The 16,007-nt window shown below is 48.1% G+C and overlaps 1 protein-coding gene across 8 annotated transcripts in view; it reads left to right on the top strand.

Moving 5' to 3' along the window:
- Ccdc114 (coiled-coil domain containing 114) overlaps positions 1 to 15,764 on the top strand; it is a 23,736-nt gene extending 7,972 nt beyond the window's left edge. For 4 of the 8 annotated variants that reach the window (XM_029569347.1, XM_029569346.1, XM_029569344.1 and 1 more), the window contains 11 exons: positions 6,919 to 7,041; positions 7,249 to 7,418; positions 8,502 to 8,582; positions 10,769 to 10,956; positions 11,153 to 11,287; positions 11,983 to 12,065; positions 12,170 to 12,338; positions 14,194 to 14,357; positions 14,432 to 14,529; positions 14,733 to 14,811; positions 14,885 to 15,764. In XM_029569347.1, the coding sequence (XP_029425207.1) occupies positions 6,919 to 7,041; positions 7,249 to 7,418; positions 8,502 to 8,582; positions 10,769 to 10,956; positions 11,153 to 11,287; positions 11,983 to 12,065; positions 12,170 to 12,338; positions 14,194 to 14,357; positions 14,432 to 14,529; positions 14,733 to 14,811; positions 14,885 to 15,361 (1,767 nt within the window). In that variant the 3' untranslated portion in view covers positions 15,362 to 15,764. The remainder of the gene's footprint in view (positions 1 to 6,918; positions 7,042 to 7,248; positions 7,419 to 8,501; positions 8,583 to 10,768; positions 10,957 to 11,152; positions 11,288 to 11,982; positions 12,066 to 12,169; positions 12,339 to 14,193; positions 14,358 to 14,431; positions 14,530 to 14,732; positions 14,812 to 14,884) is intronic. The other 4 variants (XM_029569348.1, XM_029569351.1, XM_029569349.1 and 1 more) reach the window with 4 other exon arrangements.
- The last annotated feature ends 243 nt before the right edge of the window (positions 15,765 to 16,007 follow it).

Raw genomic sequence — 16,007 nt, 5'->3', positions numbered from 1 at the left:
AATTATTTTCTTTCTTTCTTTCTTTCTTTCTTTCTTTCTTTCTTTCTTTCTTTCTTTCTTTCTTTCTTTCTTCTTTCTTTCTTTCTCTCTCTTTCTCTCTCTTTCTTTTATTTCTTTTTTATCTTTCTCTCTCCCTTCTTTCCTTTTTCGTCTCTCTTTCTTTTTAATTCGTTGAGAGAGGATCACACTACATAGTTGAGACTGGCTGCAAACTTTTCTTGTAGCCTTGGCAGGCCGTTAAACTTGCAAATTTCCTGCCTGGCCTGGCGCTCTCGATCCTCCTGCCTCACTGCTGGGAAGACAGGCATGCACCACCACACCCACCTCCATCAGAGTCTTTGGACATTGGCAGAAGTTGGAGTTATGAGGGTTGATGGTTAGTGCTGGAGGAGCTGGAGGACTGAGGCAAGATGACTCAGAAATAAGGACCACCGTGAACTTGTAACAGACAGAAGATGCTGCTTCTGATGAGTCAGCAAGGAAGGGGAAAGGACGGTGTGATTGAATGGCAGGCTAGGAAGTTAGAAATAAGAAAGTTCTGGAATGAACAGGGAGCACTGGGCTCAACTGGGACTGGAAGCCACACCTCAGCCCTAGTCTGCCAGTCTGTGGAAGAAGAATATAGGGGCATGATGATAATGAGGGATTTGAGTTAACCAGTGGGACACCAAATTTTAACACTTAGAAGAATTCTGGGTAGTAAGACACAGGAGGATCGTGGGAATGTGGGAGATCATTGGAGTTCCATAAATCAAGAATCTACTGATGCCAACCAGGGAGATGGAACAGAAGCAGGTGGGTGCAGAAATGTCTCACAAATGCTTGCAGATAGCTGGAAGTCAGCAGACAGAGGAATAGGACAGAGCACCACACTGCTCACACCATCTGCGCATTTATTCAGAACATTTTCCTTGTTATGTATTTTGTAAGCATTACTCTTATCAGGCCACCTCTGTTACTGGCTGGAATGGAGTTTATACACACTTGACAGCTGTTTCAAGTTGTTCACTACTAAGTAGAGTTTAGTGCCATTTGAATTTGCATGTATGTTCACAAACAAAATCAAAGGGGATTTAGGAATTCAAATAATTGCTGTGTTTTATATCTGGCCACTGATCGAACTCAGTCAAATGACTTTGTTATTGGCTGTATTAATTACTTTAGACAAAATACCTGAGAAAAACTTAAGAAAGGGAGGGTTTATTTTGAGTCATGGGGATAAGAGTCTCAGTGAGGAAGGCGTAGTACCCAGTGTGAGGTCGCTGGCTACACTGAACCCACAGTCAGGATGCAGGAAGAGATGAATGCTGGTACTCAGCTTCCTTTTTTTTTTTTTTTTTTTTTTTAAATTCATTTGAGACAGGGTCTCCCTGTAGTTCCAGCTGTCCTAGAACTTTCTATGTAGACCAGGCTGGCCTCCATTTCACAGAGATCCATCTGTGTCTGCCTCATGATTGCTGGGATTAAAGGCATGTGTCATGACGTCCAGCTCAAGTGTGAATGCTTTTAACTACTTTAAAGAAGTGCTTTCTAACTTGGGAAATATATTTTGAACTAGTGGGTCCTAAATATTGTCTTGAAGCCCTTAATTTCTCAGTAATTTTTTTTTTTAAATTCCTATAGAAACCTCCAAAAGTCAGGTATGCTGAGAAACAGCTCTGAGGGCTAAAAGCCTTGATTTGCAGCTGGGCTGATTTTTATACTGCTGACATTCCTGTCCTGCAGTGGTGGAGGGTTGAAGGTGACCCACCTGAGTCATGTCCCAGGTGTGCTGCTGGCTGGAAGAATGTGGCAGGGTGATGGCTCATTGATTGGGTTGTGTCAGTAAGACCTGTTTTAGCAGACTGTAGATTGAAGGGACACCATCATGTCAGTCTGGAAGAGCTGCAATGCCATGTTGTGGAGAGCCACATGGCAGAGCAAGCTGACCCCTCAGTGGAGGTCCTCAGTCCTATAGCTGCAGGGAACCTGCAGTCTGCCAACAGTCATGTGATGAGACCCAGGAGACCTTGGCCTTAGCGGATACCTGGTTTGCAGATTTGGGAGATCCTGAGCCTTGGGCTCAGGAACTGTGAAATCAATATGTATGAATAGAGCCCTCAAAGGACCATGCACCAAAGGCCTTCCCAGGGAGTCCTTAGATTATTGGGGGTGTGCCCTTGAAGGGAGTGGTGGGACCCTGAATCTGTCTCTAACTGCATCCTGGCTCATGATGGAGGGGTTTGTTCTGATGCGGCATCCTACCATCCAATCCAGGGCTCTCTCCGGGAACCTAGAGCAAGGGGGCCACTAATCTCTGGCTGGAGCATCCAGATCTATGAGTCACATGAGCCTTCTATCTTGCTAATGTAATTGCCTCAGATTTCATTGTAGTAATGGAAACTGACTAGTACAGTTATGTGGTGATAGAACACTGATACAGTGGCCAGTTCCACAGCAACAGCAGTATAGAACTGGCTCATAGAAGTCCTGAAAGTTGTTCTGGCTGACCCCAGTGTTGTTTGACTGATGGTCATACTTTAACTAGAACAGTAAGTACACTTCCAGTAGCCCAGTAAGTGTTTGTGTCCAAATAAGTTTGAAGCCAATTTTAAAATTATATACATAGGTTGAAAAAGTTCATATTTCATTCTTATAAATTTTTTTTAGTTTTATTATTTTTATTATTTGAATTTTTTGTTTTTGGTCTTTTTGAGACAGGGTCTCCCTGTAACCCCAGCTGGCCTGGAACACACTATGTAGACCAGGCTGGCCTTGAACCCATAGAGATCTACCTGCCTCTGCCTCCCAAGTGCTGGGATTGAAGGCATGCACCACCATGCCTCGACTATTCTTATTTTTTATTTATGTGTATGTGTACATGTGGGTACCTGAGGCCACCAGGGGAGCGGCCAGATTTTTATTTGTTTAGATTTTTATCACAGTTACAGGAGTTAGAGGCAGTTGTAAGCTGCCATGTGGGTGCTAGAAATCGAATTCTAGTTCTCTGAAAGAACAAGTGCTCTTAATTGCTGACCATTTCTTTAGCCCTATATTTCATTCTTAAGAACCGTCAGTTGGATGTCCACTTGATTCTGCACTGCCTTTCAGTGCTTGTGCTGCTCTGCCCACGGCCCTGCCCCCAGAGGCTTCAGGGCGCTCTGCTCCTGTGTTGCATAACACTTGACTCTTAGAATTGAAAATTAACAAAAAATGTACTTGAAAATATAATTGTGGGTTCCCTGCAGTTGTAAGATCGACGCAGAGATGCCTCTTGTGTACTTTGCTCAATTTCTCCTAAAGATAACATTCTGGGGTTTTTATTTGATTTGATTTAAAAAATTATTTTATAATTTTTAATTGAAATTTTTGTGAATTTCATACAGTATATTTTGATCACATTTAGACCCCCTTCCCTATCTGCACCCTTGTTTTAGCTCCCTCCCCCACCAGATTTCATGTATTATTCGGTCATATATCTTAAAGGCCTGTTGAGCCAAGTTTGTGTTTCCACATGTCCTTGGGTGTGTGTTCATCCCCTGGAGCCTGGTTAGCCTATCTAGTGTGATATCCTTAGAGAAAACCAATTCTCCTTTTCCCAGTAGTTATCAGTTGCCAATAGTTCCTCAGCTAAGGTTGGGGCTTCTTCCACTTCCCCACTTCTATGCTGGGATTTTCTCTGGCTTGAGATTACATAGGTCTATGTGCATGTTGTCACCATTGCTGTACGTTCCTATGAGTAACTTTCCAGCTGTTTCCTTGTGGTCATCTGCTACCTCTGACTCTTACAATGTTTCTGCCCCATCTTTTGCAATGGTCCCTTGGGTGGCAGAGGTTTGGTACAGGTGTCCTATTCAGGAATAAGCACTCTACGGTCTCTTTTATCTGTACTTTGGCCAATTGTGACTTTCTGGGTTGTTCTAGTTCACCTTCAATTGCTCTGACCAATACCAACTTGGGGAGGAAAGGGTTTATTTGACTTACATCTCCTGGGTCACAGTTCATCACTAAGGAAGCCCAAGGTAGGAACTCAGGGCAGGAACCTAGAGGCAGGAGCTGAAGCACAGGCCATGGAGGAATGCTGCTTACTGGCTTGCTCCCCCAGCCTGTGCTCAACCTGCTTTCTTACAATACAGGACCACCTGCCCAGTGGTGGCACCACCCACAATTGATTGGACCCTCCCAAATCACTCAACAATCAAGAAAATGCCTCACAGACATGGCCACAGGCCAGTCCAATAGAGGATATTCCCCAGTTGAAGCTCCCTTTACCCCGGTGTGTCAAGTTGACAAGTAAAGCTATCCAGCACATGGGTTAATCACCATCTTTTGCATGAGGAAGGTTTGCTGATGAGAGTTGAGAGATATATTAATGTTCCGTCCCCTGTTCTGCTATGTTCCCTGAACCTTAGGTGCAGAGGTTGAATTGTAGATATGTGTCCCTTAGGGCTGGGCACCTCACAGACACTTATTCTCTGTGTTTGACTGGTTATGGAACTTTTTAATAGTCTCCATCTGTTGCAAAAAGAAACTGCTTTGATGAGATACACTTATCTATAAATATAAGGATACATATTTAGAATACAGTAAGAAATTACATTGGTCTGGGGATGTGACAAAAGTAGATTTTTCTTCAGGATCTATGATCTCTACAACCATGAGTGTTTGGCTATGTTCACAAAAGAGTTTCCCTCCCATTGAGCAGGCCTTATGTCCAGTTCGACAGCTGTTGATTACTCCCCCAAGATAAACATGCCATGCTGAGCTGGTTGTTGTGGTTTATAACTTTACAGCTACATGGAATCATCAATTTGTTTTTTCCCTTGGTAGTTTGCATAGTATTGTCAGGGAGGAGGCTTCCAGATCAGTTCCAGCTTGATTGCTACAAGTCCTGTCTGAAGACTGTCCTGTCTTCAGCAATAGTGTCTTAGCATCAATTTCTGGGAGACAATCAGGGGCTGTGGCAATAAACCAAGTTATTTTGGAAGTTTCTTGGACTACCTTGACCAACGACTTGAAGGGAGGTTTCCCCTGCTTGACACTGTGGTTTTTTTTTTTTTTTACCTTTTTGAGACCAGGTCTACCTGTAGCCCCAGCTGGCCTAGAACTTACAATGTAGACCAGGCTGGGCTTCAACTCACAGAGATCTGCCGGTCTCTGCCTCCTGAGTGCTGGAATTAATGGTGTGCACCACCACACCTGGATGGCACTGTGTTTTTGTTATACAGCCTTCTGCTGTACACTGTACTGATATATACATACATATACGTATGTATATGTATATATTATGTGTGTTTTTCAGTAGGCTTTTGAACTAATACATTTCCCTCTGGTTTTTCACACTACCTAAGTGTTATCTCTCCTCTCCCCCCACCCCTATATAACTGTCCTTGTTCCCTCCCTAGTTAAAGTAACCCCATTTTCCCCATTTCCTCCTTGATAACACCTGTCTCTTATGCTCCCTCTCTCTTGAGCTCCTTCTTCCCCTTTACCCCCATGGTTCTTTTTCATTTTCCTGGCTTTTGTGTTTACACTGGGGTTTATACTCACATCTAAGGATTTGGAGCTAAGATTCACAAATGAGAGGGAACATATGTTGCTTGTTTTTTTCTGAGTCTGTTACTTCACTTAGTATAACAGTTTCCATCCATCCATTTACCTGCAAATTTCATGATTTTATTTTTCTTTACTGCTGAGTAGAACTCCATTGTGTAGATGTATCACATTTTCATTATCCATTCATTGGTTGAGGGGCATTCAGATTGTTTCCATTTCTTAGCAAGCTAGTGTGGAGCTCTCAGTCAATGCGAAGGGGACTAGGCCCAAGGCAGGATGGTTGGGATCTTGATTTGATTTTTATCACAACTACCACTAGTTCTACAATGCTGGCTCACTGAAAGGCAGATAGCGCCATCTCATGGTAACCCATGGGCTACCAGGAGCTCCTGGTGATCCAGGTCCATGCCCATGTCCCCTCACACATTTCATGTACCTCTGGTGAGTCTGGAGTTGGCATCCTGGTCCATGTTGTGCTTTTACCAAGACTACAGGAACCAGGTCTCAGACAGAGGGTGGCTTGTAAATGTGAAATTGAGTCTCAGTTCTGGAGGCCACAAGTCCAAAAATAAGGTGCCAGCTGTATCCCCATAACCCCCCTCTCCCAGTGACAGCCTGTCTCCTGCCTCCCCAGGTGTCTTGATGGCCATCTTTGATGCTGTGTGTGTATGTGTATCTCACTGCAGGTACCTGGGCTGGTCTCAAGCTTACTATGCAGCCTAGGCTGACCTCATCATCCCCTTTCTCTACCTCCTTAGTGCCAAACCTAGTCAGATAGGATTGGGGATTACCCCAATGACCTCATTTTAGCTTGACTGCCTCTGTCAACCCCCTATCTCCAGGTCAGGTCATATCCTGAAGTATTGGGGGTTCAAGTGTTCAACAGGGGTTTCTGGGGTTACTGTCTAGCTTATAACACAGTGCTAAGTGGTCCATTTAGTCTTTACTCTGTGAGTGTCTCCTGTGAGAGACACAGGCAGCGTTAAGGTTGCTGCCCTGAGGCAGCCAGCATGGTTACAGAAATTGGAGGCAAGTGGGAAGCCACCCTGGGCTATGCCGACTTCAGTTGCCTCTGTGTCTTGGACTCTCAGCACCACTTTTACCTGCTGGCCTCATTCTCAGCACCTTCTTGTTCTAGGGAGCATGACAACAGCAGCCCCATCCTTCCATCTCATGCACTTCCCCAAAACAGCAGAGAGGAGTGGAGCTGGCTCAGCTTGTGCAGCTGTCCCTTTGGTTGTCCAGACCTGGGTCTAGTGGCTTCAGGGGTATCTTGTCTGAGTTGGGTGCTACAGAAGGGAGGAAGAATGCTGGTACTGCAGGACAGCAGATACTGGTGATGCATCTTTCCTAAGCATGTGATGGGTGCTGTGCTCCCCCCAGATCCAGGAGTGGGAGAACCGAATCTTTACCCAGAGTAAGGAAGCCGCAGCTCCTGGTGTCATCCTAGATCAGAAGGTGAAGATCCAGAGAAGGATCAAGATCCTAGAAGACCAGTTGGACAGGGTGTGTGGCTGTATGCTCTCTAGGCTGGACCTCAGGCCAGGATGGAAGGGTATCAGGAAGATGAATTTCTGTGGGCTTGAAGGTCCCATGAGAAGGAAACCGAAGGATCCTAGGGTGGACTGGTGTCAGGACCTAAAGAGGGAACAGGCTAGTCCCTACCTCTGACAGGTGCCAGGTCTCTTATATAGTACTCACCTCCCTCTCTAGGTCACTTGTCATTTTGATATCCAGCTGGTGCGGAATGCAGCCCTGCGGGAGGAACTGGAATTGCTACGCATTGAGAGGGGCCGCTACCTGAACATGGACCGCAAGCTGAAGAAGGTTGGGGCAAGGGGACCTGCCCCCTTTACCCGTCTGCTCCAGTTCTGTGCTCACAGGTGGAGCTGCTAGGGAACACATATACCACAGAGTAGGGGGAGTAGAAGGATGCCTCTTATTCCTATAATGTGGGGTCAGACTCCATTCCCACCTCTGTGGACAGCAGTCTCACTTTGAATACTGTCACCCAGGGTAACCCATGAGCTAGCCAGGTCACTCACATCCCTTGAGAGCTGAGTGCCTTCAAAACTGTCTGAAGAGTCAACCAAACCAAACTTCCAAAGCCATCCCAGGGAACATCACAACTCTGCCCCCTCATTTCTAGCTGCCCTGTATATTTGTTTCCTCAGTTTCTGGTTAACCATCCTGGGTTTTTTTCTGCAGAAGTGTGTATATTTGTTGTGCCCACATGTGTGTGTGTTTATGTATCTGTATCTGTACATGGATGTGTAAAATTTCTGTTTTTTCTTTCTCTTGAAAGATTGCTTTTTACCCAAAACATGTGGATACTTCTGTGGAGTCAGAAAACAGAACAGTGGGGTCATAGTCTGTGTTAGTCTGTCGATACAACAAAGTACCTGAGGCTGGGTACTTTATAGAGAAAAGAGGTTTATTTAGCTAGCGTGGTAGAGGCAGAGAATCCAAACTGCATAGTACTGGTCTTTCCATGGCTCTCTTGGTGCACCACACCGTGGTAGACAGCATAATGCCTGAAATACAGGGTTGAGGGAGATGGCTTATCAAGAGGGAGAAGGAAGGATGGACTCAGAGGAAGAACCTCAGTTTCTTCTGAGATCAGTGCCTTTAGCAACCTCATCATCTTATAGTCAGTCTTACCTCTTAGAAGTCCCAGGATCTCCAAGCATTGCCATCTCAGGACCAAGCTCACACCCCAAGATCCTTGGGGGATACACCATACTGAAATCTCAGTATAGTGATGAAACCTAAGCAGGTTCTCCAATCCCATGAGGAATTTTAGCTGGTGCTCCCCCTGCCACATCCTGTCCCTGAACTTCCTCTCAGGACCTCATTAAAACCCCACCCTTGGGCAGCTGCTCAGAGGAGGGTCGGAAGTGGGAGGTATAGGACCATCACTAATTGGTGGGAAATATGGATAAAGTCTGCTCATTGTGTTCCTGTAGGAGATCCACCTGCTTCTGGAAATGGTCAACACTCTCAGCATGTCCTCCACTTCTGCCTATACTGCCAGGTAGGCCTCAAAGGTATGTAGGTGGCAGTGCCCAGGGGCAGGAAGGCCCCAAATAGTTCTCCAACTTTGTGGCCAGGCCCTGTTCCTTGGGTGTGTGAATGGCAAGTTCTGTTTGTTAAAGCTTCATGCCTAAGATGTGCTCAGGGTTGGTTACCAGGGGCCAGGAACCCAGAAGGTATCTGGCCATGGAGAACTGTTGGCTGATGTTGGCTGCAGGGATAGAGAGACAGCCTTCAGGCAAAGATGTGCTGGATGGGATTGGGATGTGGAAGTTGCTTAGATGCTGACTTCCCTGCTGGTCCTGGCTCTCAGGCTCGGGGCTCTCCTCTTCATCTCTGCCTCTTAGCTTTCCCCTGCTCTCCTGCTTCACATATGTTCTCACCTCTGCTTAGTGCCTACTTCCTCCTTCAGGACCTTTGTGTCCTTAGATCGTAGTCAGGCCCATGCCCAACTCAGCCTCCTCCTTCCCTCCCTCTTGCCATTCTTTTTCAAATGCACAAAATATTCACTATTAAAAAGTGTACAGCACTGCTGGGTATGATGGCGCATGCCTTCAATTCCTGCACTTGGAAGGTAGAGGCAGGAGGGATCAGAAGTTCAAGGCTAACCTCGGCTATGTATCATAGATGAGGCCAGCCTGGATTACATGAGACCCTGTTTCAAACAACAGCAAAAGTGTACAGATTAGTAGCAGTCACAATGTTGTGCAACCATTGCTTTATCCAGATCCTTGAGCAGTGACTGACTCCTAGGCCCCTGGTAACCCCACTTCTCCTCTGTCTTTTGTTTTACATGTCCTGGATGTTCGACGTAAATGGAGTCAGAGGTTTGTGCCTGTTCTTGTCTACTGCACATTCCTTCCTGCTGCTGCTGGTTCTGTGATTTTCTCTTTTTAAAAGTTTATTTATTTGCGGGGCATGGTGGCGCACACCTTTAATCCCAGCACTTGGGAGGCAGAGGCAGGCGGATCTTTCTGAGTTCAAGGCCAGTCTGGTCTACATAGTGAGTTCCAGGACAGCTGCTGGGGCTATAGAGAAACCCTGTCTCAAAAAAAAGACCCCCCAAAAATGTAGCAGTGTATCTTCCAGGATTTGTTAAAAAAAAGTTTATTTATTTATTACTTATTTATTATTTATTTATTAATTATTTGTGCATGCTCATGCCATGGTGCATGTGTGGATTCAGAGGATAACTTTTGGGTGCTGGTGTTTTCCTTCTACCCTGTGGGTCCCTGGGATTGAATTCAGGTTGTCAGGCTTGGTTGCAGGCTGAGCCATCTTGCAGGCCCAGGCTATGATTTCTTACTTTGTCCCACACCACCATTCAGGGCCTCATTCATGCACAGCTTCAGCTTCCCCACACCTTGGTTGATTTGTGACCTCCAGGCTTTTCTCTAGCTTTGACTTCTCCTTCTCACCTTGCTCTCCCAGTTCTAACTTTGAGAGAGGGTGTCTGACTTGTCCACTCATCCTCTGCTAGATGGCCTAGTAGCCTGTCTGTGCAGCCCTCTGCAGTGAGCAGCCAGGTAGCTTCTGTTCCAAGGAAGGCCTTGTGGCCTGACTGAAAGGGCCTTAAGGCTGGGGCTTGCAGTTATCAGGGGAGGCTGTGTATGCAGGAGGAGGGCCCAAGTTAGCCCTCAGGCGTGGTGCTGAGTAGAGGCCCCCAAAGTAGACAGAGGTGAGAAGATCAGAACTAGAATGGTCTAGGGCGGGTTCTTTGGGGCGATTGGCTGCTGCACCTATCCACTCAGTGTCCCTGTGACCTCTGATCTTGGGGTATCTCAAATTTGCCATGGGTGGCATTCTCAAAGCTTCAGAGCCACATTCAGAGTGCAGTAGGGCAGAGGTGTCAGCACGAGTTTCCAGGAGTCTTCCTACACTAATGGGGTACGCTGGAGTGGGAAGATGGACTGCCCCAGACTCCCATTTTCAGCTACAGAGCCCTGAGACTCCAGTGCAGTTACTTGACCCCCAGGCTGACCATTCTGAATCTGGGCATAATCTCTGTTGGGGCCCCATCGCCATGCTTTACCTTTCTGAGTGGTCACATGATTCCTGGCCTCTGGGTGCACCTGTGTGTCCACCAGGCAGCCCACATCTTCCAGCTTACCAGTCCTCTGCCTTCTGTGAGCATCCTCAGGCCCCCTAGGCTGACTCTTGCCCAATCTCCCATCTTCCGGTGCCTATTGAACCCCCACAGGGAGGAGGCCAAGACCAAGATGGGCATGCTGCGGGAGCGTGCGGAGAAGGAGGAGGCTCAGAGTGAGACAGAGGCGCAGATCTTGGAGCGACAGATATCACATCTGGAGCAGCTGCACCGCTTCCTGAAGCTCAAGAACGATGACCAACAGCCTGATCCTGATGTAGTGCAGAAGCAGGAGCAGCGGGGTGAGGCCAAAACGCCAGGGCTGAAGACTGTTTAGGCGCCAAGGGCCCTAGAGGCTTGCTGGAAGAGGATGGGGTGGGGCCCGACTGTGAGTGCTTGGGCTAGTGAGTGGGTAGAGCCCAGCAGGGTGGGCGGGCCTGTGCTGCCGTGTCCTGTGGGGCTCCCCTCGAACCCACCACACCTTTGTTTTATCCTCAGCCTGGGAGGTGGCAGAAGGACTCCGGAAGACCTCCCAGGAGAAGCTGGTGCTGCAGTATGAGGATGCTCTGAACAAACTGTCCCACCTGACTGGCGAGAGTGACCCTGGCCTGTTGGTGGAGAAGTACCTGGAGCGTGAGTGAGCACTGCATGAAGGAGGAGGCGGGGACATAGGACCCTGCATCACTTGCCCTTGGTCGGGGCACTCCAGCCTGTCTCCTTTCCCCATTCTTTGTGCTTGGTGCCCCTCAGGTTTAGAACTCTGTTTCTTCCTCTCTACATCTACCCTTCTCCCTTGAGTTTCCTTCCCTAATCCACATCTGTTCTTAAACCCTCCTTGCTGTCTGCTTCCTCTCCCTGCTGCTGTGTTTCTTGAGGTCTTCCTAGATCTCCTTTCCCTGTACATCTGCGTCTCTCAGTGTGTTGGTGTCCCTCTGAGGTGTCCCCATCTCAATCAATCTGACTTGATAGTTTCTGTGTCCTTGTGTTTTCTTTAAAATTTTTATTTATTTATTATTTATTTGTGTGTGTATCCCTGTGGAGGCAGAAGATGAAATTGGAGCCCTGGAGTTGGAGTTATAGGCAGTTGTGAGCTGTCTGACATGGGTGCTAGGAACTGAACTCAGGTCCTCTGGAAGGGCAGCAAGTGCTCTTGGCTGTTGAGCATTTTTCCAGGCCTGTCCTTGTGTTTTTATCTGTTCATTTTTGTCTCTGTTGTTCTGCCTTTGTCTCCATGTCTTGGCATCTCTTTCCCTGCCTTTAGTGAGTCCTCTCTTTCTGTTTTCTACATCTCTGCCTCCATCCCTCTGGACCTCCCTGTTCTCTCCCAGTGGAGGAGCGCAACTTCGCAGAGTTTAACTTCATCAATGAACAGAACTCAGAGCTGCATCACCTTCAGGAAGAGATCAAAGAGGTGAGCAAGGCCTTCCCTTTTACCTCCTCCTGTCCCATCCCCTCCCTCCAACTCCTATACCCCTACGCTTGGAGCCAGCCAGCATCCAGCTCCTGTCCCTGTAGATGCAGGAGGCCCTGATCAGTGAGCGTACCATTCAAGACAACCAGCACTTGCAGCAGGAGCAGGAGTGCAGGGTTTTGCAACAGCAGGTGGACAAGGTGCATGCTGAGACTGAGCAGCTGGAGGCCCACTTCCAGGTCCTCCGAGCTCAGCTGGAAAAGCTCAAAGCTGGTAAGTGCCTTTGGGTTCCCTCTCAGCCCCAGCTTCTTCATTCAGAAGGATGCAATGGGCCTGTGGAGGGCTGGCTACTAGGAGGCATTCCACAGTGGGCCTGCATTTCTTCCTCAGTTTATTATTTAAAACTTTGTTTTGCTACCACAGTGGATTCTGTGCCTGTCACAGACGAATTCACATTGTGGGGTGATGAGGTGCCTAGAGTCCATCCTTCCTGGTGCTGTCATATGTCCCTGCCCCTCCTTCTTGTTTTCAGGGCAGCTGGCTGAGCTCTTAGGAGACTGACCACTCTGCCTTTGGGTCTCACTGCCACCCATTGTTCACCCAGTCCTGTGCCTTCCTCTTCCTGAGGCCCTGGAAATGGGTTGCATGCCCACTCCATAGGCTTTTCTTGGGAGTCTAATGGGGTGATGAGGAAGGTAAAGATGGAAAGGTACAAAAAGGTGGTGGTGGAGGCAACAGGAGGACTGCTGTGACTCATAGCAGAGCTCAGCATGTGGGCCTTTCTCTGATGCACAGACATATCTATAAGTACAGTACATCTGCATATGTTCTCCTTGGAAACTTAGAAAGTTTTTGTTGGTTTTTCTTTTTTACATAAATGGTGTGATGTTCTGTTAATTACAGTGCTATTTTGATTTTTAAAATTCAGCAGTATCTTGGAGTATGTCAGTAATATTGGAATACGGTAATGTGGTAATACAAATATTGTAGGATGTGCAGTGCTGTCTTGTCTTGGTTTTGGCATATTCCATTCCTTGGTATGAGCATCATCTTATGGGCTGTCCACCAGAACCAAGGACTGCATAGCTTCAACCATAGGCATTTCTTACCTATCAGTCTCGAGGTCAGAAAGGCTGGTTCATCTGAGGGCTGGGAAAGAAAGGTCTGTCCCTGCATGCCTCCTTGGCTCCAGCTGGTGTCATTTCCCTGTCTCTTGATACCATCTCCCCACTGTGGCTCTGCACCATACTTCTCTGTTATGCTTATGTATTTATTTATTTTTCTCTGTGTGTCCCAGTGTGTGGGTGTACTTGTGTGCAGGTACATATGCACATGTGTGCATGCTCCCCTTTGTTTTATGAAGTCATTCATCCTGTTTGATTAGGGGATACCATGCTCCAGGTGGCCCTGTCTTATCCTAAGCGTGCAATGACTATATTTCCAAATAAAGTCCCATTTTGAGGCACTAGGGAGATTTGGACTCCAATACATGAATCTGGAGGTTCACAGTTCACCTTGAGTGTTGTGGCAGTTGCAGAGTTACCTGTGTCTTTACAGGGGAATGTTTAGTTCATTTCCAGTGGTTTGCTATTAACAGCAAAGCAACCGAGACCCCTTTTAGAAAGTTAAACACAAAACAGAGAAATAAAATATGTGTTTATAGAATACTCAGAATGCAATAAAACTTCTAGAAGGTAGTGGGGCTTGATGGGCCCCCATGGTAAGAGCTGGAGGTATGACCTGTGGGAGGCTGGTCATAGGTTTGTGACTCAGCTGTGATGCCTCTACCTTCATAACAATAGCTTGTTAACTAGTTAAATACAAGTGGCCACATGGGGGCTGGTGCCACTGGGGTCACAGTAGAGTATCTTCCAGGGTGCATGAATTCTGGGTGGAATCTGAACCCTGGGATCATGGGGTTGGTGGAAATTAAGTTTATTTCTAGTTGAGATGTGCTACCAAGGTTTCCCTGAGCCCTGAGGCCAGGCTGGCACTGGGTTTGGCTGTCTGAACTGAGCCCACCCATTTCAGTCTTTGAATCTTGACTCCTCCCTGGAGACAGGTTGTAGTACTGTCCTGAATGAGGAGAGGGCAGGTGTCCTGATGATGTGTCCCTTCCTGGCCCCAGATGTTCAGCTTCTCTTTGACAAGGCTCACTGTGACAGTAGTGTCATCAAGGATCTCCTCGGTGTCAAGAGCTACATTCGGGACAGGGACATGGGCCTCTTCCTGAGCACCATTGAGAAGCGGTTGGTGCAGCTCCTCACAGTGCAGGCCTTCCTCGAGGTCCAGGTGGGTGGGCAAGGGCTTGGGTGCTAGGGCCAGGCCTGGCTAGGCCTGCACTGACCCTGGGCTTTCACACTCAGAGCCGCACCTCTTTGACTGACGCTGCCCTTCTTGCGCTGGGCCAGAGCCAAGAGGATCCTCCAAAGAAGACAACCCCACTCCAGCCTCCTGACAACCTGTGAGGCTTGGGGCAGGATAGGGAGGGAACTGGATGGAAGACCAATTTGTAGGCATAGCCTTGAGGGGCGGAAGGGAGCTTGGAGTCAAGTGGGAAAAGGGCGGTACTGGCTCATCACGGGGAGGGGTCAGGCATGGGACAGCGGGAATCTGTGCATGAGGCAGAGCTTCGAGACCAGACTTCCCATCTTCCTCCTACCCTAGTGAGGACCCCTCAGGTTTTGTGGTCAAAGATGACTACCCCATGAGCAAGGAGGAGCTGCTGAGTCAAGTGATGAAGTCGGTGAGAGTGAGCCCTCAGGGTTGGGACAAGGACTTCCGCTGCCCATCAGGACCCTAATGGTGCCCACCCCTAGGTGGAGCTCCAGGACCTGGCTGAGGCCTCGAGGAAGGACAGCAGCCCAAGCTTGACCTTCTCCAATACCCAGCTCTCCCTCTCAGGTCCTGTTCTGGGGATCCCTAAGAAGAGCACCATGGTCCCTGGGTCCATCCTGAGCTACAAGACTAGCCGAGGGCGTGGTGACTCCATAGGTCATGTCACCTTTGGCGATTCAGGCTCTGGTGCAGGCCCTGTGACCTTGGCCTCTACTAATGCCAGCGGCGTCTCTGTGGGGGGCCATGGGAGTTTCAAACAGGCCAGCTCTAGCAGCTACCTGGGGTCTACTGGCTATGTGGAGACCAGCCAAGGCCATGAGAGCATAGGTGGTGGCATGCAGAGCCAAGAGTTGAGTGGAGGCCCTGGCTCCAGCAGTGGCCAGGCATGTAGTACCCACCCTGTCCCCAGCACTGGGCCCAGCACGTCTACCAGCAGAGACTCCCAGGGTTACCACTAAGGGTGCAGGTCCCTGCCTGCCTCAGCGCTTGGAAGGTTTTCTAACCTCTGATCCCCTTTTTGTAAGGACTCTCCCATCCCTCTAAGCCCAGGCCTCTGTGTCTCTGCCTTTTTCTATCTGCCCCTCATTGTCTCCTTGGCTCTGACCCTCTGTTGTTCCTCATCCTCCTTGCTTCCTGTCTCTAGTCCCCCTCATCTCTCTCCCAAGCTCTCCTGGTATCTGGTGCTCTTGTCTCCTCATCTGACTCCTCTACTGATTAGGTGTGCTTTGACAATAAGAAATAAAGGCCAGAGCCCAGCTCCTACTCAACCTGGTTACAAATGTTAAAATATAGCTTCTTCATCCATTTCCAACTCAGAAGAAAATTTGTGAGCCCCTCCCACCCTCCCTCCCTCCCTCCCATCCATCAATCCATCCATCCATTTATTTTCTGAATGTTCCCCATTTCTGGCTCCCCTGGGGTCTGTATCAATCAGGACTATCAGAGTTATACTGCAGTAGCAAATAGCCTCAGAATCTGGCCCAGTGTAGCTAATGTTTCTCTCCAGTCCTCTTGCTCCTTTGTAGGTTAGCTGGGACCTCTGCTTCACCTTACCATCTTGGGAAACCTCTATCTGGAGAGGTGACCCAGGGAAAGAGAAAGCAA

Source organism: Nannospalax galili, unplaced genomic scaffold (assembly GCF_000622305.1).
Source record: "Nannospalax galili isolate Female #2095 unplaced genomic scaffold, S.galili_v1.0 scaffold960, whole genome shotgun sequence".
In the NCBI taxonomy this organism is placed as follows: domain Eukaryota; kingdom Metazoa; phylum Chordata; class Mammalia; order Rodentia; family Spalacidae; genus Nannospalax; species Nannospalax galili.
Note: the sequence above shows the minus strand (reverse complement) of the source record. Positions and strands in the feature narration are given on the sequence as shown.